The 27856-nt window shown below is 35.7% G+C and overlaps 1 protein-coding gene across 1 annotated transcript; it reads left to right on the top strand.

The window, feature by feature from the left end:
• Positions 1–346: 346 nt before the first annotated feature.
• On the top strand, positions 347–27011 carry grik1a (glutamate receptor, ionotropic, kainate 1a). Its single transcript, XM_044141517.1, is given in 23 exon segments — positions 347–714; positions 8051–8119; positions 8122–8199; positions 8874–8983; positions 8985–9132; positions 9737–9806; positions 9808–9892; positions 10444–10497; positions 10647–10817; positions 12083–12127; positions 12129–12230; positions 14243–14350; positions 14542–14586; positions 18163–18279; positions 18495–18698; positions 18802–18930; positions 19036–19190; positions 19552–19643; positions 20910–21084; positions 21086–21137; positions 21780–22002; positions 23346–23596; positions 26943–27011. Coding segments are annotated over 23 exon segments (2634 nt in total). The 5' UTR covers positions 347–632.
• Positions 27012–27856: the final 845 nt, after the last annotated feature.

The raw sequence follows: 27856 nt of genomic DNA, 5'->3' as shown, positions 1-27856 counted from the left end.
ACACAGTCACCGCAAACCTTCAGAGTAAAAGCTGCTTATTTCAAGTTTTGGGAGTTAATTTTACCTAGGGAATAATAATTTATTATATCAAGTTTACAAATTAATGATCGAGATTTTTACTCTAGAGTGTAACTCAGTGAAAGATGATGAATCTCAATTGTTCCTACCATCACAAATTCTATATCCTAATTTAGAATAGTTTAAAATAAACGGAAACATAAACTTGGCAGTAAAAGAAGTGAGTTCCTACTTCCGTGTGTCTTATTTTGATGAATCGAACCGGACATTTAACTTCCTTGAGTTTCACACATCCACTCTGGCGTTTCTTTGAAGCTGGCACCTCTTGGATGCGCGCAGTCCGGTGGATTTGTTTTGCCACCCTTCCTGCTTGGTCTTTTTTTAGTTTGAAAATGAGACTTTAAATTTTAAAAGTCTTATTTGTAAAAGAAAGCGTCTCAATGTAAATTTTTTCACCGTACCCTCAGCTGTAGATGGAGTGATGCGGAGCGTATCGGTTTGGGAATAAAACTTGCCGTGCGTCGCCGTGACCCATCCGTGGTGTCCTCGGTTGGACAGAAACCCTTTTGGTCGGTCATGGTCCCAAAACTCCCAGAGAGTTTGCTTGGAAAACCATGGAGCACCGAAAAAGACTCTTCTGTTACATTGTCGTCGCGGCAGAGCTCTGTTTGGCTTCTGCACAAGTCCTCAGAATTGGTAAGCGCAACACCTGTTTACGCACAGGACAGAATCAGAAACAAGATTACAAGCGTGTCCGACTTTCCATGTTTACTATAAGAAATAGTTTGTGATGCTGTTCAGTATCTCTTTCTATCATCAGTGAACTGAAACAATCTCAGTTTCAGATGTTTGTGTGCTTTAGCCTGCGAGACTGAGTTTCTTGTTCCTTGATGTCATCATAAATCAATGAAGTAGATTAAAACACGGGGAGATATGAGGTGCACGAATAAATTTAAACCGCTAAAGGTTGCAGGTTTAAGGAAGCCTGTTTGCAGTTTTACACATTGGCAAATATTTAAAAAGTGATTACAGGAGAGTCCCACTGATGGAGTGGGACTCTCCATACTAACCAATTCCATTTTTGGAATCGGTTAGTATGGCTAACCGTCCAGGGCTGCAGGGTCTCCGGTCAACACAAAAAATGGATGGAGAATAGTTTTTCTCTCAAGCAAGTTTACACTAAAATTATGATACCATTTAACCATCTCAATTCAGTGATAAAGGAAAGGCTTTCTTCTGTGTTTTGTTAGAAATGTGTATTGCCTCAGAATATCCCTAATAGAGAACCTTAAAACTGGGATTTGTTCACGTTAAGTTAATTTCTAAACACAATTTGAGATTAGTGAAATAGATTGGAATGTATTAGGGAAGGAATGGAGGGATGAAAGAAGGGACTCTCAAGCCATCAAAGTAAGAACTACTACTTCCTTCAACTGTACTCTTTCATCATGTTTTAACGCTTTTTTAAGTTTTTTTACAATGCCCTAAAATATTTGGGTTGAACATTTATGCCCTCAGAAAGTCACTAAACGTCTTGCTACACAAGCAGCTGAAACTAATATTACTGTTCACTACTTATATTTTATTGCTTCAGTACACCTGTGATAATTCTCAATCCAATTATCATCATACCTGTATAGATATAAAAAGAATCAACAAAAAGCCAGTCGATTAAACCCAAAACTGGAGAAACATTCTTTCTCTTGGTTGTACTGGTTAAAAGCCTATTAGCAGCTCCTTGTTCCGTCTGTACAAAATCAACTTCCAAAAAGAAAATACTTTACATTTATAAAATGTGATGTTGTAATACTGTAATATAAAAAAAGTCTGAATGTTGCAAGAAATCTCAATTGAGAAGTATGGATTAGGATCATGTTGACAAAAATGTAGCAGAAATTTTACTGCTTTTTTGAAGTTGGGGCTACCCATTTTCAGTATTTATGGATGGACAGAAGATTCTGTATTTTAGTTTGATCAAGTCATAACATTGTGAAGTTGAGCAAGGCATAAGAGAATTTTTACTATGAACACATAAATCAGCACCAGTTTTGAACATCTGAGGACTTCTGGAAGAAAATAAGTTGATGCCATGTGATCCTGCTGTGCTAGATTTCTTTTTGGCAAGAACAGTATTTGTGAATTTGTGGCAATGTCCAGCTGCACTTGCAGAGGATTTATGATCTGGGGTTTAGCTGTGGGTGTCATATTAATATTCAGGGCTGTTCTGGAGCAATCCGTTCAGCTTTAGCTATTCAGCTATTCAACTCAGATCCTTTGAACAACACAAGTCTAGAAGTTTCCAACTCCAACACATTTACATTAAACAATCAGCATGTTTGCATATGATGATTTGCAGAACTGCAGAGTTTCTCTACACATATTGTTTTCAACAGAATCAGTTGGCAGCAGAAGTTGTTACATGCATTTATACTGTATATAGCCAACAAAATCTACCTGATATTTTACTTTATTTTTTCTCAAGAAATTTAGGTGAGCTTTTAGGTAGACAGTTATTGCATTTCGCAATACTTTGGATATTTTGACACAGGATGTGTACAGAGTTTTATTTCAGTGTTGCCTCCCTCAGTAATGAGGTCATTCATTATACTGATAGGAATTCAGGCCTTATAAAAAGAGAGCCACAGTATGCAACAAAATTGCTCAAATGCTCTTATTTATTTGTGTTTAATGCTCTGCAAGATGGGACATCACTTGTGATTTGCAGCAAGAGTTCAGAGAAAACAGAAAATTGAAGCCATTTCTGTTTTGAATAACAGATGCACTAATAAACCAACCAGAGATTGAAATCGGGTAGTTTTCTTTTGAAAATGTCATTCTCAGTGATCCTCAGAGGAAGATAAAGCTAGTATAAGAAGAAGTGTGGCATTGGGAATGCCTAATATCTGAACTGGATGTGTTACTAGCATTATCCTCAAAATGACAATGGTAGATAACGTAGTGCAGCGATCATGTTTAATGGAAACCATATGTGTCATCTTTTTTACTCTTTACTTTAAAATCCTGCTGCCAGCTGGCCTCACAAAATATACATCATCACTATCCCTCCCACAACCTGCAAAGCTAACTTGCAATGTGATTTTTAAAATGTCATTACTTTCACAACGATTTTTTTAACATATACAAAAAGCTTTATATTATAATATTATATAATATTATGCAGTGGTTTTATTACATTATAAAACCACTGCATTTGCAGTTTTATTCAGTAGCAATAGGAAAAAAGTTCCTTGAATCTTAATATGTTCTCAATCTGCCCAAACTCTGCAGTGCTGACCAAACATGTATGTTATATTTTTATCTCTCTAAGGTTATTTGTATAGCAGAATCCATACACAGCAGACTATAAAGTGATTTACAGAAAGAATAGAGATTAAAAAAGATAAACATTTCCTTTGATTTCTGGCATAGATGTTGATAATGAACATCCACTTAAGACCTGATTCAAATGAAAGACTAGAGGCTATGAAAATAGTAAACAGTATTTCCCAGTCCCCTTGGTTACTGTAATTATCTCATTTCTTTCAGTTTACTGTACGTCTTTCATTCTTTCTAATTGTTTTCTACATTTTGAGGAGTATTTTTGCTTTCTTTGAACACCAATGTAAAAACCGTTGTCTTTTTTTTTCTCAGATATATTTACTACTTCCCTGTTGCTACCTAACCGGAGCAATCTGCCTTGCTTCTTCAGAGAGGCACTGATGTTAATAGTTTGGTTTGCCAGATATCACCCAATATGCAAATGAAAGTCTGGAACCACTTAATTTTCTGATTTCCATGCACAGGCACAGGCGTAGTAGCCTCAGGAGATAAGTGGATAAACGTACAATCAGTGATGAGGTTACATAGTAATGGGTAAGAAAATAGGACGTCTAACATTTAAATGTAATTCATCTGTACTTAGAACCTGATCAATGTAAGTAACACATCATGGAGAACTTACGTTTCTGGTCTCGCTGGCTGGTTTCTCTTTAAATGAAAATAGAGTACGGCGCATGCAGTACCTCAAAAGTATCGTGCAACAATTCCATTTTGTTGTTGTTTTTTTATTTAACTGTCACACCAGCCCCTAAATAAAAATAGATGACAAAATCAATTATAAATTATTTCAAATAAATAATGTTAAGACATGGTATAGAAATATGAAGTGTAGAACAATCTGGAATTCTCACATAGCATCTTTTTTGTAATACTGCAGATACATAAATCATTGTTACAAATGAATGTTAAACTTTAAAACCAAGAGAGAAATAAAAAATCAATAACTTCTAGCGAAAAACAATCATGTACAATTTAGCTATTTTTCTGCCACCTTTGTGCATCTTCACTGCGTGTGAATTTTATGCAAATATATCCCACCTGCAAATCACATACACATGCTAAAAGCTATTTTTTGAGTCCTCCAGGTCCTAACATCCATTTGTATTTTATGCCAGATGGTTGTGTGCTCTTGTGGCAAATTATTTCTCATTATTGTGGAGTCGAATGAAAGCTTTTAGTACTCTGGGCTACATTAATTCTTTGTTGAGCATTAAAGTCCTCCCTTTAAGAGGTAACTGCAGCCATTACAGACCACAGTACAGACAAAGCTGTTCCACAAGAAGGGGATGACAAATGAACTCATGTCATGCCTAATTATTTGTCATTAAATACTGAAGTAGAAGATGAATGAGGTGAGGTTATGCGTGCTTACAAACAGAGCCAAACATCTTCATCTTATGTTGAATGGATCGATTGGGTCTGCCTTTTTTGTTTGATGTGTTTTATTTTAACTGGAGGCAGACAAAACACCCATCCATCTCTCTGTACTGTACATATTTCTGTAAGCTACTTCTTTGATTACTTTAATGCTGTATGGTGACCAGTGACACTACAATTTACATGAATTTAGAAGTGGTTTCTTTGTATCATCAATTGATCACCCAACCCTCCATCCCTCTAACCCTTTTACCCTTAACACACTAATTAAATACACATTTTTGTTTTGCTTTGCGAAAAACCCTCAACAAATAATGCAAGGAGACAAAAAGTTTGCACTTTTTAACATATTTTTTTATTCTTTACCAAAGCAGAATTATAATTTTACTAAGTTGGGAAATTTTCTGGAGATATGCAATAAATTATCAAGACACCCCAAAGCCTATGGAAGTTTCTAATTGAAAAGAGTAAAATATAGTTAAACTTGAATTTCCTATGCATTCTTCCACCCATCTGAAATTGAGTCATGAAGCTTCAGGATGGACACCTAGACATTCCTCTACATATCAACTCTCTCCTGGACATTATGGAGATTTCAAGATGTTCCTGGGCAATAATATAAATGTATACATATAGTCCCTTCAATGAGTTTTAGATACTTCCTAGATTTGCTTCTAATGGGACATGTGCAGAAAGTCTACAAATACAGGCACCTAGGAAGCATCCTAATGGGATCTTTTGGTTGCAAAGTAGCTCTGTAGCTCCTCCTAACTCATCCCAGAAGACCGAGATCAAATTCAACTCAACTCAAACTTCACAGGGTTTATATCAAAAACAACCTAGGGATTTAAAAGAGCAATAAAAGTACCAGCAAAATTATTCTACTCTATATGCAAAAATAGTGAGCACAAGATCCAAACAGTGATCAAAATACATTATCAATAAAATAAAATGAAATAATACACTGACCGAAAGAAATTCTACAACGGATTAAAACCTAAATCATTGTCATCTATCAGTCCTCGAATGGTTACTAATATATTTTTTAAAGGGTTTGGGATTCTTTTGAACCACAATGAGAGCCATTGTCCACGACATGGACAAACGGGACAGGAGTCAACCTTCTCAGGTGTGGCTGGCATTCAAAAATTACTCTGATAACTCTTCCAGGATGCTGCAAAACCATTTTTAAATCCAGAACAATATCTGAAAGGCTGCAGGCCACACTTAGCTCAGGTTAGGTCATTATTCATGATTTTACAAGAAACTGTGCAAAAATAGCTCCATGGAAAAGTTTCAAGGTGAGAACCACTGATGACTGAAAAGAACAAAAGGCTCATTTCACTTTTGACAAAATATCTCTTGATTTTCAAAAAATGGCAAGGCAAAAGTGAAAGTTTTTGGAGGTTGAGTGTCTCATTAATTCTGACATACAGCTAGCAGACCTTCTAAAAAGACCATCATGCTGACGTGTAATATGGGCATGGTGATTGTAGTGTGATGATCTGTGGCTGCTGTCCTGCTGCAGGGCCTGAATCAGCTGTCATAATTAATTGAACCGATCAGAAAGAACTTTGTTCTTGTTCTTGACTTAAGCTTTTGATCAGAAAATACTAAAGGGAAAGAGGTTGGCCATTGGTTTGTGATCTTAAGCTCAAACACACTTTAGTCAAAGCCTGGGGTTCAACAATACTGAGGCATTACCTTAAATAGGCCCTTCATGTTCGAAACCCTCCAGTGCAGCTGAATTAAAAGTATTCCTCAAAGAATGGTTGACCAAAAATTCTGCTCAGCAGTGTAAAATATTTACAACCAATTATTTTAAAATTCTTTCTAATTCTTTTTAAGAATTTGCAAGTCCACTGTATGTCACTAGTTTGATTTGCTTTCTCCACTAACCCCCTATACTTTTGGTTTTATGTGTGATACACATACAAGTAGCTTGGCATGTTGTAAATTCCTGAAAATGAAAACTCTTTGTTTTCAAAATAATTAAGAGCTCTGTTTTCAAAGACAACGAATGACAGTTATGGTCCTCATTGATCTTTGCTGTAGGAAGCACTTTCTTCAAGCTGCAGCCAGGGTCATGGACAGACCAATGTAATTTCACTGGTGGGTTTAAAGCTGTCTGAGTTTATTGAATAGTTGTGAGATGGGGCAGTCATTACCTTTTCTTCTGTGCTATTCATCATCAGGAGTTAGCGAAAGAGAGGAAACATTCAAAAGTTGAAAAAGACTTAATCAAACATCCATCCATTTTCTGTACACCCTTGTCCCTTAGAGAGGTCAGGTGGGGTGCTTGTGCCTATCTCCAGCTAACGAGAGGCGGGGTCACGCTGGACAGGTCGCTAGTCTGTCGCAGGGATTAAACAGAACAAATTGTTGGGAATTAGATTCAATGAAGCCCTTCATCCACATTCTCAGGTAACTGCTCTGACAATTACTGATGTGCTCTGACTCATCTGACAAAAGTCTGTTTTGAAATTTAACAATAAGCCATCACAGTCTTGACATTTCTTCCCTTTAGCATGATAGGTGCTACCACCATTTCATGTGGCCTTTGAGTCCTCGCTTCACATCTTTCGCACCAGAATGACAGGATGCTGATGAGGAGTTTGTAGGCAATTTCATGAGTCTGACTTAACAGGCTTGTTTCTTCAAAGTATGCTGACAGCTGGATGTAGCCTTGGGCCCTGTTACTGTAAAAGCCAGAGAAGTGTGGCTTGCTTTTGTACTTTAGACCTTCTCCGGCTTTAAGTAGCTGGAATCACTACTTTTCTGCAATGAGAAAGCAAAAAGAAGCTGAAACTAAATGTGCATTTTGTTGTTATAAGTCATAATAAACATTAGTTTTACACTTATAACAACACATATTAAGAAGTGTAGCTATGGCTATTTATGCTATGAAAAGCATTGCTGACAGATTGCCAGAAAGTCCCATTTGCAGTTTGTCATAAGTCATGTAGTGGATTCAGAAAAAAAATGTGGATTCTGTGCACAAATAAGATCAAAATGGAACTTTTTACTTGGACAAAAAAATGGCAGATGAAGTCCACCTTATTCTGGTTTATGACCTCTGATACTAAATTTATAGCTACTTGTACTTTGAAATAATTCATATCAAATCCTTTGCATGTGTTAAAATTGGTGCACAGCTATGTATTTGTAGGTTTTCAAGCTCCTTCAAACTAGCTTCAACAATGCACTAAAATTGTTTTAGAAAAATAAAAAACCAGACAGTGTGCATTGTGTCATGCTCTAAAAGTAAATGCCAAAAATAACACAACAGAGTGTAATTCATCATTTCTGTGTCCAGGTGGCATTTTCGAGACCAGAGAAAGTGAGTTAGTGAGCATGGATGAGCTAGCCTTCAAGTTTGCTGTAAATTTGTGATGAGAAAACAAAATCATGCCTACGACATTCAGAGGATCAACGTCTTTGATGGCTTTGAGGCTTCTAGAAGAGGTATGCAATCATCTTTCGGTGACACGGAATCACCTTTTGCTGCATCTAAAAGATGACAGCAGCATAGACCACTACCTATCATCAGTGGGACATACTGCATTTAAGACCCACACATGACTTTCTTTCCATCCATCCATGGATGGATGGATGGATGGATGGATGGAGCTGTGTTTGTTTCAAATTTAAGATATATAAAATTTTATATGTGAACATGGAAGATCACTAAGAATCAAAAACATGGAAAAAAGGGACGTTAAATAAAGGTACATCTCCAAAAAAATTTGAATATTATTATAAAAACAATTTTTCTCAGTAATTCAGTTCAAAAAGTGGAAGTTACATGTTTCTTATTTCCTTACTCTGATACATTTCAAGCATTTATTTCCAATGAATATGTTTAATAAATATGATGAATCCAGTTTACCAGAACAAAATGATTCGCTCTGCAAAAGGGAGGGAGGAAGACCAGAGTATAGTGGCAGATAACGACCTCTAAAGAAAGACGGAACACACCTTGTTGTGTAAACAAGATTTCAGCATTTTGTTTACACAATGGTGCAAAGTGCCTGATCTTTTTCTATTAAGATATGCAGATACATGGTAAAACCTCTTTAAAAAAATCTATTTTACTTTAAAATAATTTATTTTAATGTTTTTTTCCTCTCTTTTACCAGTGTGTGACCAGCTAGCTCTCGGGGTAGTGGCTGTGTTCGGACCTTCTCACAGCTCCTCTGTCAGTGCAGTGCAGTCCATCTGCAATGCTCTGGAAGTTCCTCACATCAAATCAGACGTTTTACTTTGGCGTGCCTGTCAACAAAGACACTTTTTTTATTAACCTATATCCTGAATATACAGCCATCGCCAGGGCCATCCTAGATGTGGTCACATTTTTTAAATGGAGGAAACTAACAGTGGTCTATGAAGACAGCACAGGTAAGGCAAATTGATCCTATTATTACACCACTTTACTGCTAATATCTGTAAAATATCAGTCAGAAATTAACAAAGTTTTGCAAAATACTAAATATCTTTTACATAATACTTCCTCAAGTTCAGCAGTTGGAATTAAAGGCTTTTTTCCTGGCACGGCTTCCATCATGACAAAAAAAATCTGACATAATTAATTTTGATAATAGGAAATTGCTGATCTGGATTTGCTCAGGAGTGGCAACGGCTGACATAAATTTTAAGAAGAAACATCTGAGAGGAGGAAAAACATTAGAATGCAACAATTTTGTAATATGGATGGATCATATTTGCAAGTGATTCAGTTTAGTTCTATTCAATTTATTTATATTTCATTTGGAAACTTTTCTTCCCGGATTTTTGTTCCGAAAAAAAAATCTGATGAGTACATAATGTTATGGGTCCATACAGTCACTGTACACTATTTCAGCACTGTGTGTGGATAATACAGATAATTTGTGGATGCTGTTACGAAGTGAAAAAATTATTTCCATGAAGTGTCCCAAGCAAAGTTGAAATTTCCAGAAAAAATATTAAATTGTAAATAATTAAAATTCTTATGTTATTTTAGGTCTGATGCGGATGCAGGAGTTGATTAAAGCTCCAGCTAAATTAAACTTGAAGCAGGTAAACACACACGCACATACAGTACAAACTGAAGAAAGACAGAGAGTTTTTTATTATCTTTGACTGTTCTTACCGTACAGCTTCAGAACTTTTAAAACAGGTCAGGGATACTACTTTTATTACTTTATATCCCTTTTCTATTTCCTTTTCACGACACATTCCTTCCTTTGGCAATACTACATTCAATGAAATTTTTTAAACAGCACATTATAATAAAGTAATAAATCATGCAGAAGCTATTTAATGTATTCACTATCCCTCCCTTCATTTTATTTTTGAGTAATAGCAATAAAAGACATAAGATATTTATTGTAGCATTTCAAAAGCATTTTATTTTATATTCCACAGACCTTTAACAATCTCAGTGCTAGTTCTCAAATAGCATTGAGTACTATTTTACTCAATGCTTCTGAATGAATGTACAGTTATGCACAAATACAAGGACGTTACCTGTCTTTACTGAATTTAGAACCCTGATGAAAACAAATGAGGCAGAAAGTTTGATTTCTGCATGATTTTAATGTGTTTATTTTAAATTTACATAACTTGTAAGAAAATCAAAGAGTGTGTTATAATTATTTAGTTATTTATTCACTCTTTAATTAACCTATAATGAGATATTATAAGTGATGTGTTTATTATTATTTCCAGCTTTCATCTATGGGGATGATGACAGAATACTACCATTTTTTCTTCACAACTTTGGTGAGATAGTTAAAGATTGTTTTGGTTTCTGACTGAGAAATGTTGTTAATTGACTAGAGATTAAAAGTGATCATAGATCACTTTCTTTCTCTCCTTGTACTCAGGTTTTCTTCATTCCTCTGATTTTCACCTGCTCTTTACTCCGGCAGGATTTGTTCGCTCTGGACCTGGAACCCTACCGTTACAGTGGGGTTAACATGACTGGCTTCAGACTACTTAACTTTGATGATCCGTGGGTAGCTTCAACCATTGACAAGTGGGCTTCGGACAGAGTACAGGCTCCCAAACAGGAGAGTGGTCTGATGGAAGGAGTCATGACAGTAAGTCTTGGCTCAAAGCCAGTGATGCCAGATGATGATCTGACAATATGTAAACACCCAAAAGCTACGACAGATGTTGAAGGATATTGAAGAGTGATAAATCAAACAGAACATTTTATAATCTAAAAACAGATGTTCCTCTCAGATGCAGATCTAAAAATACATCAAGGATTTATGTTCTTTAATTGTTTCAGAGTCTTAATAAATGTATCACATTATGAAATCATAATTCCCCATTAATTCACAATATTAATGGGGAAAAAAAATCAAGATATCCTATTTAATGTTTTGTTCTCTATAAAGCAATGGCAATGATGACTTATTTTTAATTTTCTCTCAGGAAAATCTATTGCAAATAAGCAACAAAAAATAACTTTTTTTGTTAATTGAATAAAAGATATATATAACAATATGCAGTCTTAGGAGACCCTACCACCTAATAGATAGTGTCACAAATTTTGATTGAAATTCATTCAGTTAAATGCTTTTTGGAGCCATTGCCTAGTCTCTGACATTATTCTGAGGAAAGCTTGCCTCTCTCCTTAAAGTAGATTTTTTTTCAGCCATGAGATATATTAAAGGGTTTCTTGCATGCACTGCCTGTTTCAAGTCAATTCCTTAATTCTCAGGCTGTCCACGGGGGTTTATTGATATGTTTTGAGTCCAGTTCTGCTTTAGCTTTAAGGTTTTGACAGACGGGTTGACATTTCCTTAAGCATCCTCTGAATCACCATATGTTTTATGGAGGATTCTATAATCTGAGCTGGTCAGGTTTTGCTTGAGGAAATCATTATGTTTCCAACTCCAACTTAGATACCGGTATATGAATATTCTAGAATATATTGAATTTACCTAAACCTTCACAAAATTGACTGAAAGTCATTGATATGTATTTCTGTAATTTAAAAATCTGGTGGCATAACAGAGCGCACAGAGCAGTTGGGAGGTGAGACTTAAAAGACTTCTTCACAGTAAGTTTCTAAATCATGACAGGTGTGTACCTTTACAACATTATCTTGCAAAACAAGAACCATCTCTATTAAAATTACATAAGTAGAATGACAACTGTAAATATGGTCACAAACACATCTGATTGGATTAAAGAAGTTACATAAGCAATATATTATATTATGTTGCATGTAGTCACTTTTTGTGCAGTCCCATCTAATTTTCATTTTACAATGTCTACAGCTAGTAGTCATTTAAAGTGCTGCTTCTGAATAATTAAAAAGTAAACACATATGTTTTCTGTATGTTCTCTATAGACAGATGCAGCCTTGATGTTTGATGCTGTGTACAAGGTGAAGTTATGCTAAAGTCTTAAAGGGGTGGTATTAGGCCGTCAGCTCGCTGCAGTGTCACCGCCACAAACCCTGGCGCTTTGGACCTCGCTTTATGAACTTATTCAAGGAGGTAAGCGTTAGAAAATGATCCACATTATGACAGCAGCTGCAGCTTTGCAATGACAGAATTTGCAGAGTTGGTTTTCAAAGCACCGTCATTCTTTACATTTAAAGCACCAGCATTCTTTACATTTATACTGCCAAAGCTTTAGAGTTGAATTGCAAACAAATTTATTATTAAGTGAGGTGATATATTTTGTTGGTCCCTTCCATATGAAAGGAGTCAATATGAAAATACATGCCTTTCATATACTAAGAGGTTGAGAACCTGTAGCCTATAGCCCGGCTGTCTGACTGAATGCCCTACAGACAGAAATGAAGCCTTTGATGCTCAAATAGTTTGATCCCTTTAAGTCTTAAATCCAGTCGAGGACCGATGCCTGCCTAGGAGGGAGAATGTTATCACTCCATCCCCTTGCTTGGATTTTCTTCTTAATGGTGTGCTTTTTTTCTGTTTGAATTTTCTTCTTTAGCCTCTAGTTTTATTTACTGGTTTTTGAAGCACACATTTTTCTGTGCTATTTGTTATTTAATAATAGACTGTCTGATTGCAAGAGCAGCTAGCATAATCCTTGACATCATGCTTCATTAACACTACAATAAGTTTGATTTCTCTTTTCTTTGAATATTTTACTGCATATTGTTCAATATGTTTTTGACTGAAGTTAATTACTTTTTATTTTACCTTGGCAGGCAGTCTTTTGTCATTCAGAATATCCTCAGAGAATCCTTGAAATATGAATAATATCTTGTGGTTTAAACTGCAACAATTGAAGAGAGATATTTTTCTAAATTACCTTTTTTTATGCCTTTTGTATTAAAACTTTAAGTAAAAGTTAATAATTTATGAAAAGAAAGCACCCCAGGGACATAATCGAAATACTGTAATTTGATGTATTACTGTATTGAACCCTCAATTTAAATGCTGAATATATTGTACTTGAAGCAGTTCATAAAGTAAGGGTTAAAAAAGGGGAAAAAAAAGTACCACTGTCTCAACATTCTGAAGAGTAAAGGGCAATAGGAAAGCAGAAAAAAAGTCATACAATAATTGTAACTGCAACTTCAGTAAATCATCTTTTTATATATGTTAATTATAATTCACTTTTTAAAATAAAATAAAGGCATTAAGTTAAAAGTTTTTTAGCGCATGAAGCAATCACTGTTCCACAAAGGCCAGATGTGTGAAGTACAATATTAATAATACACTTGCTGTCATAAAGCCCTGCCTATTTCCACAAAGCTCTTCTTTTGAGCTACAGTCCCCATCAGAGCTTTTTCGCCCTGAACGTTAAGCTGGACCAGCACCTCTCCCGTCCCTGTACAGTCACAGCTCCTCTAGACTAGCAGCATCTAGCAAACACCTGGTTGAACTGAGAGTCTGCTGAGCTTCACAAACTAATTGATAAATGATCAAAGTATGATCAATGACAAAAGATGTTCTCTCACATTAGTTAGGATTTTATTGATCAATGTATATCATTACTCTATGTATAGGGAAATTATTTCTCTCTTTACATTTTTCAATTGTACCCATTGAGTGACTGTGTCATTAAATGACTCATACGCAAAGCATATATTATTTCCCTGCTTTAACATCATCCTGTTATTTTTACATAGTGCAATGTGTGTGGACTAATAAAGGTGTGTGGAGCACACATGGCAACTGTTTATCTTGGGTTAAAATATTTTGTGGCATTGAACTTATGTTCTGTCCTACAACATTATTTTCCCTTTAATTCTTTCACATTGTGTCTAAACTAGGCAAATAAACTTCTGAGGAGTTTTTAGGTTGAATAATTCCATAAAATCACATAACAAAATCCATTGATTGGGCCAGTCGTCTGTAATAAAATGCGACCCATAATTCAATCAAGGAATATTCTATTTTTATATGTGACTTTGTTTCCCGTATCATTCTGGGAGCGAATTATCAGAGTATCTCTTTCACTCCCTCCACATTCAAAGAACTTAGACACTCTCTTGATGCTCTTTCTTTTTCTTTCTGTGTCTCTTTTTTAGGCACAGTGGGATGGACTGACAGGGCACATTGTACTTAATAAGACAGATGGCCTAAGGAGAGACTTTGATTTGGACATTATCAGCCTCCAGGAAGACGGCACTGCCAGAGTGAGTACAGCCACCTGAAGAGCGGGCTATTACACAAACATCATGCTCGGTCTGTATTTGGTGGGTGACTGAAAGATATGTTTTTCACACTGTAAATTTGCAGAGACATAAGTATTATTAATGTTCTACCAACTTACTGTTTCTTTCCATGCTGTCTGTGGTTTATGTTGCTTTCTTCACATTTTTTAAAGGGAGTTTTGGAGGGCACAAGTCGCCTCACAAAAAGGTGGATGAAGGTTTGTTCTGTGCCCTGTTTGGTTGAAGCCTTTTGTTGTTTTTTTTCCCCAGACCTTTCTGTGTTTTACATTCCATATGCCACCCACCTCTTCTGTTACCTGCCTTGTCAACTCTGTTACCCTTCAATGATTTTGTGTACAGCTATGCTATATTTGACTTTTCAGCTTTTATGCGCTTTGGGTGCTGGTTCTGATTGATATGACAAGCAACAAAACTTTTTCTTGGTAGAGAAAGGAAGGACAGACAAAAGAAAATAGGAAAGTAGGGAAGAAAGAAAGCAAGAAAGAAAGCTAGATAGATAAAAATAGAATGCTGTAAATTTACCAACATCAAGTTTATTTAAATCCTCTTTCCTTTATTATACGCTAACATATAAATGGCTATCCAAAGCAAATCTGATGATGGTTTAAAGGGTGATCAAATTGAACTTGCAAAAACTCCTGTGGTGTTTTTGAGACTCTAGTTGTTTCAAGACTGTAGAAGTCTGTTATAATTTCCAAAGTAGCAGTTAGCTTAATTCTTTGGGACCAAAAAAATCTTTGTTTATGCTAAATGGAGAGTTACCTCTGTGAAGGATCTCAATTTAAAAATTCTAAAATATCTCCTTGAGTTTAAAATGATGTCAAATACTCCTATAGTACTTTTTGAAACATTTGAGCCAAAGAACAGATGTTCAACCAGTCCATCCTCTTAGACAGCTTGTGCACTAAGTTCCCAACTCCATCTGTCTCAGTTGTCAGAAAGGCAGCTATGTGGACAGTCATCAGCTGTCAAGTTCTAGAGGCCGTGATTTATGTTGCAGTTTAATTTTACGCTGCCCTTTTAACTTTTAACACTAATCCTTAAGGCCTCGTTACTATATGGAATATACATCTCATAAAACACCTGACTTCATGGTAATAATATGGGATTATCAGTTCATTGCAGTTGGGTTGGTTTTTGGGTGCTAGGCACACTTTGAAGAGGTGGTAAAGAATAAAAGTAAGAAATAAAGTAATTTCCTTCAAAGTTGTTGACTCCTCTGGAAATGTGTTTTTTTTTTTGCCTCCAGCCTCCTTCTTGGCTCGGATTAGTATGCTCCTAATCTTTGGTAATGGTTTTCCAGTGTGATTTGGTTCTGAGTACGGATGAGCTTTAGGGTTCTTAGCATTTTTCTTAAAGCACACGAGGGAGAGAGAGTCAGTTTTTATGACAGTGTTTATTGGAAGCCACTCTGGTACACATGATAAATTTGCAATGCTATATACAGCAAACCCATAACTCATCTAGTAATTCATCCTTAACTACCTATAAACGACATTCCAGCTATTTGAGTTGGTCAGATTTCTGAGGTTATCTGAAATGGATAAGGTTCTCTAGATCTTGCTGAGACATTAATCCTTTAATCCTAGAAATGTCCTTCAGGTGACAAAAGGCCAATTTTGCAACTGTCTTTATGTGGCTCTGAAGTCTCATGTTTGAGTCCTGATCCCTAGTTTCTAGTTATAATAACTACTATATACTAGCAGTTATTCAGCCACTTTGTGTGACAAAAATAAACATTCACTCTGCCCACATTGCTGCCTTTCTGAATCAGTTTTTTCTAGAACACTATAAAATGTTCTAGATACTACTTTCTACAGTAGTGTGCTGACTTTTCATTCGTCTTTAGGTCCAAAGATAATTACTACAATTGTATTTTAAGCTCAGTTTAATACAGTCAGAGGCACTGATGCATTCACTGCTCATCATCCTCTTTGCAGTGATTGACAGAACAGGCCATTGTTCCAGAATAAAAACATTGTTTTGTTTAGAGAGTTGAACGCCAGAAGAGAAAGGCTTGTCATTGCCAGTTCTTATTAACAGTGACGCATAATAAGTTAATGCGCTTAACTTTACTGCATCACTGTCACGAGCTCCCATGACCCTTTGCTCTTAAACACTGAGAAGATTTGAGAGGTTGAAAATCCATCTGACAGATGCCTGTTTTAATCTGATAACTGTTGGGATTAAACTGCCTGGTGTGGCCAACCTCATTCACACACACTGGGATCGTGTAGAGAACAGATTCCTTGTTGCCCTTTATTGCCTCTGAACCCATCTGACTCTGCTGCCTGTGTTTCATTCATGCTGTTCCTGTTGGTGTCAGTCCCTTAATGTTACATCCAAACTGAGCTTTGTATGTATGGTTGCAAAATATTAATTTAAATAATATATATTTACAGTGAAAAGAGGCAAAAGGTTTTTCACACTGTTATTTCAGAGGTGGAAAATATGTATTTTTACTACATTGCTAATTAACACTTACAAGATCATTCTGATTAATTGTACTAATTTACTTCTGTTTCTCCAATAAGTAAAATTTACCAGTGAGATTATGCAAGATTCATTTGAGGTTCAAATAGTATTAAAAATATAAATACTATAGTTCCAGTCAGAAAGTCTCATATATTTTCCTTTGGCATAAATAAGCTTATTAGATTTTCTAATGTGTTCAAATATTTCCAGTGTTAAATGAACTTAAAACACAGTTTTAGAGCCTTTCAAAATCAAGGAATGGTAAGTAGTAAATTTATACATTTTAAACACAAGGAATGGATTAACATGTTTAAAATATTTATTGATTTGTTTCAATAAGTTAAGGGGAAGCTTTAAAACCTCTTAGACTGTATCAGCGGTTATGCATGGTTGTGGCAGCATCTTGTTTCTCATACAGTAATACTAAAGATGAAAGAAAATGTGATTTTTTTAAATGTCAAATCAAAAGCTAGCTGGTAGAAAATGATGCATTACTGGATGCTCCTAGTACAAAGGACACATAAAACAGTTTGGGGATATATAGGTTGAGTGTATGTAACTTCTGATCCTGTATGTATGTATTTCTTTAGCACAAATATATAGATGCATATTTGTGCTAAAGAAATACAAATTTATGCTCTCAATTCTTGTTTTCAAAACTCATTGATTTTTTTTTTTTCAAATAAATCACTAAATGAACAGATGTTTTTATTTCAGAAGAAAATAAGAATTTTATTTATTGGTTTACCTGTGGGGCGATGAGGTGAATGTAGGCCTTTCACCAAGGCACTTGGAATTACTTCTTCATGTTAATATCCTCTGTTGTCATGTACATAAAAGTTTCTGCACTTTGGTAAAAATCATTAGCGCTCTGCCAAGTAAAGGTAAATGTTTTAGGACAATGAATTAGGAAGAAATTTGAAAAGGAGGCACTAGTGTTAGATCTTTTTACCTCCACTTTTCTTTTAATTTCTCACTTCACCGAGTTAGAAAATATGATTAATTTCAGTTCACTGACGCAGCTTCCAGTTTCCTCTTTAGCCTTGAAAAGAAAACAAATAAAATCTTTTTATTTTTCACCAATGAATGAGAAAATGAACTGGTTTAGTCCCTTTAAAGATGCAGGTGTTAGTGATCACATAACACCCTTATTCAGGTTTTTGCAGCTTAACAAGTCTCTGCTTGATTTCTGTAATTCTTATCCCCTGAGTAGAGCAGGTGTCACATGTAGCATGATTCGATTAAAGCAGCAAAGGTTTTTTTTTTTTTTTAGTCTGAAATCTGGTTTGTGGTTCCAGGTGGCTGTGTGGAACTCATACAGGGGGATGAAACTAATGGAGAAACCCAACCGGGAAAAGAATACCAATGTGACAGACTCTCTGGCTAACAGGACTCTGATCGTCACAACCATACAGGTGAGAAGATGGGTTAATAACAGAACATGACAGGAAGAAGAAGGACGATTTTAAAAAGATAGAGAGGATTATTTAATACTCATCCAAATGTAATTCCTGTTCGCTTTGCCAGTATCGTCAGACTAAAACTCAAGATGTAGTTAATTTCATAGAAGTACTGTCATAAAGACTATTTGCATAGTAAGGTTTATTTTTTTATTTATTTATTTTTAAAGGAAAATCCTTATGTGATGGTAAAAAAGTCTGAAAAGGAGCTGGTTGGAAACGACCGTTATGAGGGATACTGCATGGACCTTTTGAAAGAGCTCTCCAACATCTTGGGTTTTACATATGAAGTCCGGTTGGTGGGTGATGGGAAGTATGGAGCTCAGAATGATAAGGGAGAATGGAACGGGATGGTCCGGGAGCTTATCGACCATGTGAGTGAAAAGTAGTTTGTTGTGACTCTCACTGTTCTGCATTACTAATTTTTTATTCTCTTCTTTAAACTGAATCTCTAAAAATGTAAATTTTTAACAACAGGTTGCAGATCTTGCTGTGGCTCCTTTGACTATCACTTATGTTCGAGAAAAAGTGATTGACTTTTCCAAGCCCTTCATGACTTTAGGAATCAGGATTATGGCATTGACTGTATGCTTTCCCTGCTATCATGTAAAAACTAATCTTCTTGTGTTGAGCTCCTGACCCTATCCTCCTATTAGTAGCATCTGCCTACTTATGTTCAGTCCAGGATTCACTAGTCATTAAATTTCTCAGTCTGCCAGTGGAAGGGGCTTCATATACATAAAAGAACTAAACCAAACCTATTGACCAGGCGTGTTCTCCTTCCTCAACCCTCTGTCCCCAGACATCTGGATGTATGTGCTATTAGCCTGCACTGGGGTCAGCTGTGTGCTCTTTGTGATTGCAAGGTAAACCACTAAACTACTGCATGTGGAAATGATTGTTGTTACAAACATGACTTGGCAGATTTATGCATGTAAGGTTAAGGTAGCAGCCATGACTGTTAGAATCTGAGCAATGTCAATGTTGTCAGTAGGTTTTGATGAAGGCCACAAGTTGGTTTCCCATTTTAGCAATTTATGTTGGAGTCTTCACCTAAAAGAGTTGTCTCTGCTAATCTTCAAAAACATAACTGTTTAGTTCAAGGTTGACTGAAAATAGATTGCTTGAAGTGATAAGAATTTAACTGTAAAACAAAGCTTATGGCCTAACATAATGTGAATTGCTATGCGCTATTTCTCTTTCACAGTGTCACTCTTCGTCTTTCAGGTTTACACCATATGAGTGGTACAACCCACATGCCTGCAATCCATCCTCAACTTTGGTACAGAACAACTTCACATTGCTCAACAGTTTCTGGTCAAACAATCACAGTAATACACTCTTAAATAGGTATCAAACATTAAAAGGTAATAGTACAGATCTCCTGTTTTGCGTGTTTTTTAATTAGAAGATGTGTTTGCTAAAGGGCAAGACATAAATTACAATTGTCATGTTTTAAGCATTGTGAGAGTTATGTTGGATAATTTGGACATTTTATTTATGTAGATATGAGAGGCTGCAATAGATGACTAACAATACACTAAACAACCAGTGTAAGAAGGCTGCACTGATAGCTTGTCAGTGCATCAGAGAGTGTAATAATTATTTTATTTAATTACATGCATTGTTTCTTTCTTTTGGATTTACAATATACAGGCTTGTGAAAAACTTTCTGACAGACAGTTTTTCCTCCATTTTGATATAAGGCTATTTAATACATACTTTTGCCATACTAAAACATTTAAATAACATGTCTACAAAAACCAAACAATCAGAAAGTATCTTTCAGTATGCAAAAAATGTGAAAAAATGTCATAGGTGTTAAAGGATAAATTCAGACAGTTTTACATTTAACAAGGCGAAATATTCAAATTTCACATCAGGTGCAAATCATTAGTCAGCATTTCCAAGCAAATTTGACCTGTTTACACCTCATACATTTAGTTTAGTCAACTACTGACTTCTAAAATGAGAATGAGCGCCATGATGAGGGGAAAAGAGCTGCCTGAAGCTTTCCAAGAGAGGATTGTAACAGCTTAAGTCTCTGGTAAGGGGTTTAAAAAAGTCTCAAGAATATTTGAAATCAGCTAGAAAATATTATATGAGAAGAGAACATTCTAAACAGAAAGTTAAATGCTTAGGTCTGACTGTCGAAGCCATTCACCCAGAGAACAGACCAGAAGACACTGAAAGAAGTCACCAAAAATCTTAAAATATACAAGATCTACAGCAGGCTCTTGTTTATATGCACATGCTTCTGTCCAATCAGATTAAGATTAATATAAAAAATGCGATGATACATCTCACCATTCAAGGGGTTTCCATTTCTTTTTCAAATTGCTGCTTGCATATGTTGTAAGTGTTGTGAAATACAATTTAAAGAACTCTTACTGCAAAACAAAAATAAAATACACAATATCTACAATATAGCTGTAAACTGTGCTTGTATTTTATTGCACTAACCATCAATACACTGTATTTCCATTCAACAAAAAATTTTTTAATATGCTTATATATATCATACACTTATTTATCTCCATTCCAGCAGTACTTTTAAGACACTTTTAAACCTTTACCCATTTAACTTTCTTTTTTTCTTGCAACCTCTCCAGGCTCTGAGGTGATGCCTAAGGCTTTGTCTACCCGCATAGTTGGGGGTATTTGGTGGTTTTTCACTTTAATTATCATATCCTCCTACACGGCCAACTTGGCAGCCTTCCTGACAGTTGAAAGAACTGGAATTACGCAACACTCACCTGACAAGGATTGAATACGGGGCAGTGAGGGATGGATCCACAATGACTTTCTTTAAGGCAAGTCTTGAGATTTTTTAACAATAAATGCTAAACGTTTTTACTTATGAATATAACAGCCTCGCACCCTTTTCAATGTCTGCAATGCTTCCATACTTGCATACTCATGTATGAATATAGCATTCATCAACATTGCTTTATCTCTTGGAAAAACGTTGCTCAGAGATTAGTTAAAACTGGTCTTCTGCTCTTTGGGAAAAAAATAATAAAATAAAGAACAGAGAGGTGACTCAAGCCTTTGGAGAACCGTAATAGTGTCCTTCGGTAGAACTGTCTATATCTTGCGTCACAACATTCACCTCTCCTCACATGCTGTGGCTCAGTGGGGTTGATTCATGCTGAGCTTTATCCTCCCAGATTGCAGCCAGTGATTATGGCTGCCTCTATGTGAAGAAGCTGACTGGGTGGATGGCTTCAACAAATTGAATCAGCTGGGGGAGATTTACCACACAGCTGTCCCATTTTCTCTGGCAGAGCAAGAAGAGACATTCACAATGAGCTATACACTTTGTAATTTTACAATTACTCACGTTTGTGGCTGCACATTAAACAGTTCAGTATTATTTTTTGCTTCACTGTAACATGCATATGCATCTAGAATAATTGTTACACACGCACACACTCCCAGTGTTTCTCTTTCAGAAATCAAAGATCTCCACCTATGAAAAGATGTGGGCTTTCATGAGCAGCAGGAAAACAGCCCTAGTAAAGAATAACAAGGAAGGCATCACCCGTGTGCTGACAACTGATTATGCCATGCTGATGGAATCCACTAGCATCGAGTACATCAGCCAAAGAAACTGCAACCTCACACAGATCGGAGGGCTTATAGACTCCAAGGGCTATGGAGTAGGAACCCCTATTGGTAAGAGGAGTTAAAACAACATTTCATATTCGTTTACACTCATTAGATTAAATAATACTCAAATCTGTGGGAAACTCAAAAACTGTGAACATCTAACATAGAATTAGAGTTATTTCAGGACCACTGCAGTTGCCAAGATAATCAAGAGTAAGAACTACATATTGGTCAGCTCAACAAAACAGCACCAACCACAACAACAGTCAGTGTTGGGAAAGTTTAGCCTGTTAATATCTGCCAGCATAACGCTGTCATCCACTATTATAAACATTTTCATTTTGAGCCATTGTCATTGTTCATAGGGAAACAGATTTTACATCTTTGTTGAGAGTTTTGACCAATTACTAGTACATCTTATATCCAGACTCAGCATGCTTCCTTTCTGTAATATTGCATATTTTAAAAACAAAATACTTCCGGTGTGGGGAGAAAGTATTTTCCAATGCCCACTTACAGATTTAGATCAAGAATGATTTAAAAACTGTAACCTTTAGCTTCAATGAAATCTTAAGGTACACATGTTCGCAAACTGAGTGCTGATAAAGATTCAGTTAAAAGGTCACAAGGCAAGGAGTGTATTTGGAATAAGTAGTTAAGGTAAGGTTTTCAGACATAAGAGTGCTGTTTAACAAGATGGCAACTTTATGATGTGGGGCCATTGCACAAAAGCCATGAAATAATAAGAGGAAGGACTGCCTCTAAAATATTTTTTGACCTGAAATCAAGTAGATGGACTAAACGAGAGTGGCTATAACAGTAGCTATATCATAGATAGTTTATAGAGAAAAGCAGCATAAGTCCAAAAGGGGTTAGGAGTTTAATTCGAAAAAGGCAGGAAAATACCAAAAGCCAAAGCTGAAAGATCTATTCTAAGTTTTCCTTTTCTCAGTAATTGTTAGGAGGAATAAAGAATAAGACAACCTTTGCACAGTTTTACACACCTTCAAATTCAGCTTCCATTCATGCCAGCATGCCTACTTGATGAGGCAGTTAATTGTTGCTTCTCAGCAAACAACACTCTCATGCTTGTCTCCCTGCTGGAAAAGTACATGAGTGCTGAAAATAATGAGCACCACAGGATTAAATAAAACCTACAGCTTCATAATTCAGGCAGAACTGAAAACTGAAGCCCAAACTTGATTTTGGAACTAATTTGACCATCCTTTTGCACAGGACTTCTGTGCAAATCAGGTCTAAATAATTCTTATCAAATAATAATTAAAAACATTGTTTTAATGTGATGCTGCAAAGTGTGATTAAGAGAATAAAAGTGTTGAATATAAAAGGGTAAACAATAAATCAATAATTTAATAATCATTCTGTGAATATTGTGTCTTCTTTGACAGGCTCCCCCTACAGGGACAAAATCACAATCGCCATCCTCCAGCTGCAGGAGGAAGGGAAACTACACATGATGAAGGAGAAGTGGTGGAGGGGCAATGGTTGTCCAGAGGAGGACAACAAGGAAGCCAACGCTTTGGGTGTGGAGAACATTGGTGGGATCTTCATTGTTCTAGCTGCCGGTTTAGTGCTGTCTGTTTTTGTGGCAATTGGAGAGTTCATCTACAAGGCCAGAAGGAATGCAGACATTGAGGAGGTGAGTGAAGAGCAACATGACTGTTCATCTAAAGAATTCAAGAGTGCAAAGTAACATTCAGATATGAAAAAATGATTGAAATTTTGCAGTAGACAATTTAAATAGTAAGGAATAAGAAGTTGAATTTTTTTATAACTCTATTATTGATCATTTTTGGTGTTTTAATTATTATTTTTTTAATGTTAGTTGCTCCTGCTGTGTGTGACATTTATAAAAAAGAAAGAGGTTCCTGATTGTTCTTCACAATAACCAAGGTTGAACTGAATAAAAAATTCTAATCTAAAAATGTCAAAATTAACCAATCACTTCTCTTCATTTGAATTGAAATTTTAGATACAGTGTATGAGAAGATGCATAGCTTCTTTTTCTTAATGTCTTACAATTACCAAATTTATTTCTGTTTGCCAAATTCCACAGTAATTACAGTGAAACTTTTCTTTTTAGAGATTTTTTTTAACCTTTTTTTTCTTTTAAACTGAATGATTTAAATTATCATTTAGTTGTCCTTTCACAAGCTTCACACATTAGTTAGGGACTTGGACGAAACATGTTTTGAAACAAAACAGTGATGAAAAATATGTATAGTTGTTATCTGACTGCATATAATTACTTAGTTTCAACTCTATGTTGAAACTAACTCTAAGTAGCTGTATTTCACTTTTTTACTTTTTTGTCACTGAACTCGCATCATAATTTTAGCGGCCTCATTTCTCTTTTTTTTCGTTTGGTTTGACTTTGTGTATTTCAGCTTATTTTTTTGTTATTTTGCTTTCATCTAAAAATCTCCACTGTCTTTTAAGTTTGTTTATCTTTTGCATGTTTTCTCCTACATCCATTTTTATTTCTTTTTTTTTTTTGCAAAGTTCTTTGTGAGTCGCAACGGCTCTGCCCCATTCCATGAAATACCTGCCGCCAGTTACAACGCCGTGGCTCCACTTCCTCCTCTGGCAGCTCTTTATCAAATGATCTGGAGAGCGGCAGGCTACTGGGGGATGACACAGACTAGCCATGGCAGCTCATGATCAGGAACGGCTGTGCCCTCTCCTGCATGTCGTGCCCCAACAAGTAAACCAGATGACCTTCTCTTTGTCCCACATCATAATGCTCCAGTATACCCTTACAGTCACACGCAACCACTGATTTGTGATTGCTAGAAGTGTGGGAAACTGAAAAACACAACATGAAAAAGAGAAATGTGAGTTTTATTTGTTAATGTGTGCCTCAACATGTACAATGCTTTCCTGAATTCATTCCTCATTCTTCTACAACCACAACCTACAAGAACTCCATCTGTCCACCCTTCAACTCTGACCAGCTTTCTGGTCCCTGGTAAAAGAAAACTAACCCTCATCATAATGCTGTAACCATTGTGTTTTATGGTGGTGATGATGTGCTCAGGCTGATGTGAATTATTAGTTTGTCAAGAAGTAACAGTTTAATCCTATCTGACCAAAGAACCTTCTTGCATTTGTAAGCTGGACCCATTATGGGGACACATAAGAAGTCATTATCCTCCCTCCGTTTACTCAGTCTGATAGCATGATATTAGACGCGCAGCAAAACCGCCTTGCAGCTCAGCGTTGCCAAAAGAAAGCTGGCTTACACCATATTTGTTGTGATTTCAGAAGATGGACTGAACAGTGCTTTGTGAGATGTTCTTATCTTGGGACATGCTATTTCAAATTAACCCTAACCCTGCTTTAAACGTCTGTTTTTTTGGTGTTGTTTGTTAACTCATGTTCTCAAGAAGCCCCTTAAGATCTTAGAATAGTAGGTTTATACTGAAATTAAATTACATACAGGAGGATATTCTTTATTTATAACTTGTCGTCTGAAGGCAGCTAGTTGCACTGGATTGCACTTAGGCATGAATCAAAATGGATTGAGCATGCACACATGCCACAGTACTCTGACTTTTATTTGTAAAAATGTCTGAAATGCTTGCAATCTCCTTCTTCCACGTCTGAATTATGCATTACAATGTTTGTTATCTATAACATAAACTCCAAATAAAACATGAAATTGCTGGTTGCTATGTGAAAAAATATAAAAAAACTCAAGGTGCATGAATACCTTTAGAAGGCACTCTGATCTTTGGAGTTTTACTTAATATATTTTGTATTTCATTGGGTTCAACAACCTTTTTTCTCTAAAAGTAAATGCCAAAAATAAACCTCATAGTGAGTATAAGGTAAAATAAACCCCCCAAATAGTACTCATAAGCTTCATTAAACACGAGAAATGAATTTGCAGGTAATGTAATAACAAAATGGATTGCAGCTGATGAATAATAACACACTGGGTGAGTGTCCATGAACCTGAAAACTGTGTGTGCTAAATTTAATGGTTGCACAAGAACCCCAAAACATTATCTAAAGATTAGAATAAAAGTTGTTTAGTTCTGCAGAAACTGAAATGGTAGACTATAGAGTGAATGACAGTAAAATAGCTAAACTGTTGTCACTGATGCACAACTTGAATAGTAAAATATGTTGAACCCAATATACAGCGGAAGAAAACTTAAAAATTATATGCTATGCACAGTAATAATTGAACTAAACTGCAACATTTTAAAACAGCAAACCAAATTCTTAAGAAAATTTACTATTGTTAAGAATCCAAAACAAATATAATTCTAGAGAATAGTTACTGAAGATACTAGAATAAATTTGGTTAAAATATTTTTTGTTTGTTTGATAGAAGATGAGTTTTCTTTACTGAAGCTACAAGTTGCTAGTATTCATGGAAAATCCCTAAAGATAGCATGTTTGTTTGGGAAGCCTTTGGCAAAGCTTGCGGATGAAAGAGGAAAATCTTCTGTCGGCTTTGAACATAAAGACAAACAGATGATAAAAGAAACACTTTGTGCTATGAATGATGATGTTTCACACACAAGCCAAAGAAGAATAAAACATAAAGAAAAGATACATAATTGAAGATTAATGTGTTTTTAATGGGATCTAATATTCTCCAGCTTCAAATGAGCCTGAGGCTTTCCATCCCTTTGATCGTTTCAAATTTTTACCAGATCGTTAACTGGCTAATTGATTTTGGTTTGGTGATTTAAAATGTTGCACATCAGACGCATATTTTGTGATGAGAAAACAAAAATCATGAGTCATTTAACTTTCATGTAGAAAGATAAAAAATAAAAATTGATCAAGTCTTTTTCTTTATAATTGGTTACATGCTCACATTGAGCTGCAGCCACCAGTCTTGATTTAAATTAATACAAGTTCATTACACATGTTACATATCAAACAATATTTAGTATTACCATGGATTGTTGTTATTGAAAAATCAATTAACATTAAAAAACAATAAAATATTGTCCTTTTCTTGGCAGTGTGTGTCTTTTAGTGCTGTGATGGAGGAGTTGGGTAGATCCCTGCTTATTGCTATCGACGTCGTATGAGCTTGAGTGCAACAAGGTCCCCTGCATCTTCTGTCACCCAAAATTCTGGAGAGGGTTTATTTTTCAATGAGACTCCAGCGCTTGAGCCTTGCATCTAAAGCTTGATGCAATTTACATCAAACTGAAGTTCACTTACTTTTTATCTTCTCTGAAATTTTTGTGAGACACAAATTAAAAATATATATATATTTATATTTTTTTCATTCCCTTTTCTTTAGATTGATTGTCTGTGTGAAGCACTCTACTGTAGATGTAGTTTACAGTATAATAGCCCTGTAAAAACAACACATATTAAAAATTAAATCTCTCTTATACATTATTCATAGTCCCTCATCTTTAACTGTTAACAGTTTGTAAAGTTAAATCTGCAAACTTTATAAAGTATCCCATGGTGTAAATGTGAAGCAGCTTTACTGATATTCAAAATAAATACGTTTTTTTTTTTTTTTTTTTGCATTTCTGTCGAAATATGATTGGTTTTGTTGACAGTGAAGTCTTTGCACACTACTTTGTTTATCTGCTTGCGAAGTTCTTTACTGAGCCAAGTGCTGCCATGGAAATTGGAAGACAAATAACAGTATTTTAATCACTTTGTTTTTTTATTAATCACTCCCCTGTGCGTTTCCTGCTGTTTTATATCCCGCTCAAACCAACATCACAGATATTCATCCAGAGACTCTCACTCATACACACAAAATGGAGCTCCACAATGCTGTGAGATGGCAAGAGGGAATGGTAAAAAGAGAAAGAGTTTCAAATGCAAGAAATTCTCAGCATCTTAAAACACAAAAAACAATCTCCTGTTCACCTGAAAGTACTGCTGAGTCGCTGTTTTTTTTGTCTTC

Source organism: Gambusia affinis, linkage group LG15, assembly GCF_019740435.1.
Source record: "Gambusia affinis linkage group LG15, SWU_Gaff_1.0, whole genome shotgun sequence".
In the NCBI taxonomy this organism is placed as follows: domain Eukaryota; kingdom Metazoa; phylum Chordata; class Actinopteri; order Cyprinodontiformes; family Poeciliidae; genus Gambusia; species Gambusia affinis.
This window is presented reverse-complemented; position numbering and strand designations above follow the sequence as displayed.